Here is a 4,252-nt window from a genome sequence, read left to right as displayed (position 1 = left end):
TACACTACACTACAGTACAGTACAGTACACTACACTACACTACAGTACAGTACAGTACAAAAGACTTGATTTGATTTTTCAGTCAGATTTAAAGAAATCCAAAGTGGACGTTGTTGTTGTTGTTGTTGTTGTTGTTGTTGTTTTCTCCCAACTGTTGTCATTCAGCAGGTGATGCTGAGCAGCAGCAGACTGTAAACAAGTGTTGTTACAGACCACAGCTGATGGAAACTACTCCATTAAAATAAACTGAAACACTAAAACTAAGGATATTCTGTCTATAATTACAGTTAGTTTTAGTTAGTTTTGTAAAAAGATTATACAGTTTGTTAGTTATCGTTTTTTCATTTTATTACAGTTTTTGTTGTTTAGTCAGTTTTAGTGAACTATAAAAACCCTGGTGTGTATAGTGAACACGTGTGGACCTGCTCCTGCAGCTTCCTCAGCAGCGTCCTGTTGGCCGTCAGGATCTTCTCAGACGCCAGCAGCTGCTCTCTCAGTTTGGCCACCTTGGCTTCAGTGGCCTTCAGAGACTCCGCCTTCTTCAGCTCCTGCTGCAGCAGGTGTCTGAGGAGGGTCTCGTCCTTCTGCAGCAGCTCTCTGAGGACACAAGAGACAGAAAGCTCAGGTGTGGGGTCTGCTGGAAGCCGACACAGGTGTGCAGCTGGACTCACCTGTGCTTGCAGAGTCTGTGGTCCGCCTCACTCAGCCTGAGCTCTGCAGCCTGTTTAGAGGACGGATCCAGAAGCGGTTCTGGTGCGGCTGCAGAGCTGTGGTCCTTCAGCATCCTCTGCTTCTCCCTGCTGCAGCATCAGAACGTTTCAAACACATCACACCTCGAACAGCTTCAGTCTGACGGGCTCTGGTCCTACCTGGAGATCTCCTCCTTCAGCAGGCGGTACTCGGCCTTCTTGGACTCAGGAAGAGCTTCTGGAGTTCTGACCGGGTTGTTCTCCTTCTCGGAAACGGACGCCACTTTCGGCTTCGCTGCCTGCCAAACATCAGAGGCGTCAGCTGTCAGACAGCAGGAACAGGAAGTTCTGAATCCAGGCGCGGCTCACCTCCACCGTCCGCCGGGCCTCTTTGATCATGAACTCCAGACCCCCGAAGACCGTCTGAGACGAGCTGCAGGCGTCCAGGTCCGAGTCGCTGTCGTCTGAGTCTCTGAGAGAAACAACCACCGCCTTGTGCCGAGGCAGCTGTGGAGACAAGACCCAGGATCAGGGCCTGGACCAGACCCTGGACCTGTCTGTGTGAGACCTGCTGGAGCTTACCACCAGTGGACCTCGGGCAGCCTGATGGGTTCTGCTGAACCTGCTGCTCCGGCTCTGAGGGACCATGTTCAGGCTGACCGTGCTCAGGTTGCCTCTGGGCGGGGGCTGGACTTCTGCAGGAGGGGGACATGTTGGAGACGGGGGACCACTGGAGCTCTTCTGCAGAGAGGACATGATGCATCATCATCATCATCCTCACCTGTTTGAGCGTCTCTCAGGAGAAAACCCACAGAGGGCTTTTATTCTGAAGGCAGAGCTGAAGGGTTTCCTGTGGAACCAGAACCAGAACCAGAACCAGAACCAGACTCACCTCAGAGGCCGCCACCCTCTTGTTGGCCATCGACATGAGACACGTCTCCCTGAGCAGCATCTCCTCCTCCTCCTCTTCATCAGCAAACGGGGGCTTCGGGGGGGGCTCCAGCTCATCTGGTGGAGGAGGAAGAGGAGGGGGCGGGGGGGGACCACCGGACACCACGGTGGGGGGGAGGAAGGGCTGCGAGAAATCCTGAGGGAGAGGAGGCGGGGTTAGTGTGTGTTTGTGAGTGTTTGTGTGTGTTTGTGTTAAGAGTGTGAGAGTGTGTGTGTGTGTTTGTGAGTGTGTGTGTGTGTCTGTCTGTGTGTGTGTGTGTGTGTTAGAGTGTGTGAGTGTTTGTGTGTGTTTGTGTGTTAGAGTGTGAGAGTGTGTGTTTGTGTCTGTGTGTGCGTACCACTCCGTACGGGCCCAGCAGGGGGAAACATCCCATCTCATCTGTTGACTGGTTCTGCCTCGGTGATGGTGCTGACAGAAACAGGAAGACTGAGCTTCATCATCATCATCATCATCAGACAGGAAACAGGAAGTAGGAGCCAGCTCAGGTGCATCCTGCTCACCTGGCGAGCCGGTCTCGCTGTCCGTATCCATGGCGACCTCATCGTAGTTGTCGTACTGGTAGAGGTTCCCCGAGGCGTCCAGACCCGGTTTGCCCGCAGACTTCCTGTGGTCCTGGTCCCTGGACTGGACAGACGCAGCGGGTTGGTTGCTGGTTGTGGCGGCGGGGGACTCACCTGCTCAGGTGTGGGCGGAGCTCACCCTGCTGCGCGTCCTCCTCCCGCCCACCAGCTTCATGAAGCGGTTGTACTGCTCGTCCTGATTGGACAGGTCGCGGATGCGGCGGATCTCGTCCTCGCGTTTGCGGCGCTCGTCCTCCTCCTGCTTCCTGAGCTGCTGCACCTTCCAGGTGCGCAGCCGCTGCTTCCTGAATGCCTGCTTCGCCGCCGAGCCTGGGGGGGCGGAGAGCGTGATGTCACACGACCGAAATGACAACATACAAGTCCACTTGTACAGATTGTCCATGAGTTATAAGGATTTTACGTCATTTTGCAGGGATACGGACGTACAGTGCAATCTTACAGAAAAGTTTTAAAGTCCTACGGATTTTTTCAAAACCTTATTTTCAAATTTATCTAACGTCAGAGCCTGTAGGATGATTTAAAAAACAATAAATAACATTAAACAGCCATCTTCCAACCTGTTCTGCCACTAGAATAAAGTTTTGACCTTTTTCCGCTCTCCTTTCCTCCGGCTTCACAGCAACATTTGACATTTGAACTGTACAAAGCTCAATGTGCAACACCTAAATTTTTATATTACTCATTTTAATTACTAAACTTTTAACATAAAACATCACATTTGGTTTTCCAATCCATAAAAATGGATTACTTTAAATAATTTAATAATTATTTTAATAATTACTTGAATTGAGATTTTTCTGTGACGGTTAAAATGATTCAGTAACAGAGTGTTTTTAATTGATGCCTCCTCAGACCTCACACACATAAACACAAACAAGTGGAGCTTAAAATGCAGGAATTAAACAGAACTGGTGTCATTTTACTATGATTACAGCAGGGTCGTCAGCAGGTGTAGATTACGCCTTCACAATATTAAATTATTGTATTTATCATAAACTGAAGTAACGACTGCAGAAGATGAGAATATTTTAATCTGATCACTGGATTAATCAACAGAATAATCAATAGATTAACAGATTACTAAACTAATCGTTAGCTGCAGCCCTAGTGGTGACCTGCCGCTCAGATTCTGGTTCTGGTTCTGGTCACGTCTCACCTGCACTGGTCAGGTTTTTGGAGCTGCGAAGCTTCGCTGGTGTTCGGGCCCGGTCAGGCAGGACTCTGGGACCAGGTTTAGGACTCTGTTTGGGTTTTTCCCTCTCAGTTATTCTGTTCCGGTCCCGGTCTGCAGGTTTGGACCTGGTCCTGCTCCGGTCCGCAGCAGCAACAGCAGCGGCGGCGGCGGCGGCGGCAGCGGAGGAGGCGGACCTGGTGGTGACCCTCTGCCTGTCGATGGGAGCAGCTCCAGAACCGGAGGTTCTGTCCTGCAAGGTTTTAACGATCCGGTCTTTGCTCCTCTTCATCACCTGCTGCTCCTTCTGCTGCCACTTCTTACTGGCTGACTGCAGCGCCAGGAGGCGGAGCTGCAGCTCAGACAGCTCCTCCTCCTCCATCTTCTCCACAGGCTGAGGAGACACACAGGTTAACGTCACAAAGGTTCTTTCAAAATAAAAGTTCTGTGAGCCGGGACTCGGATCGGTTTAAGGATCTTATGACAAATGATGCTGGAAACCTAACGAGCATCATCTCATGAGTGAAAGTTTTAAAGCAGAGATTCTTAACCCATGGAGCGCCACCTTGAGGGCCTCAGAAGAACAACAGTTTTTAACTTTGGGCCGCAGAGGGCCGTGGGACCACAATGATTTTAAATAAGGTGTAATACACTTTGTCACCACTAGTAGCAGTAGTGCACCACTCAGATGTTTAACAACTTTTTAATATGTAGAAGAAGAACCTTAGAAACCTGCTGAGAATGGAAACTTATTTTAAATTAAAAGTAGAAACAAAAACAAAAGTAACTCATCAAAAAACACCAAAGTTTGTCACTAATATGAAGAGCAGCTTCTGTTTTTACCATGTAATATTTTAAA

General features: G+C 49.6%; 1 protein-coding gene across 1 annotated transcript in view; it reads right to left on the bottom strand.

The window, feature by feature from the left end:
• Positions 1-4,252, bottom strand: part of zfc3h1 (zinc finger C3H1-type containing) — a gene marked incomplete in the record, with an annotated part of 26,083 nt that overhangs the window by 17,659 nt on the left and 4,172 nt on the right. Inside the window, 10 exon segments of the mRNA XM_014026771.1 lie at positions 423-597; positions 672-800; positions 870-988; positions 1,059-1,196; positions 1,272-1,430; positions 1,582-1,776; positions 1,979-2,049; positions 2,142-2,265; positions 2,341-2,531; positions 3,379-3,787. Coding sequence (XP_013882225.1) covers positions 423-597; positions 672-800; positions 870-988; positions 1,059-1,196; positions 1,272-1,430; positions 1,582-1,776; positions 1,979-2,049; positions 2,142-2,265; positions 2,341-2,531; positions 3,379-3,787 — 1,710 coding nt within the window.

Source organism: Austrofundulus limnaeus, unplaced genomic scaffold, assembly GCF_001266775.1.
Source record: "Austrofundulus limnaeus strain Quisiro unplaced genomic scaffold, Austrofundulus_limnaeus-1.0 Scaffold588, whole genome shotgun sequence".
Lineage (NCBI taxonomy): Eukaryota > Metazoa > Chordata > Actinopteri > Cyprinodontiformes > Rivulidae > Austrofundulus > Austrofundulus limnaeus.
Note: the sequence above shows the minus strand (reverse complement) of the source record. Positions and strands in the feature narration are given on the sequence as shown.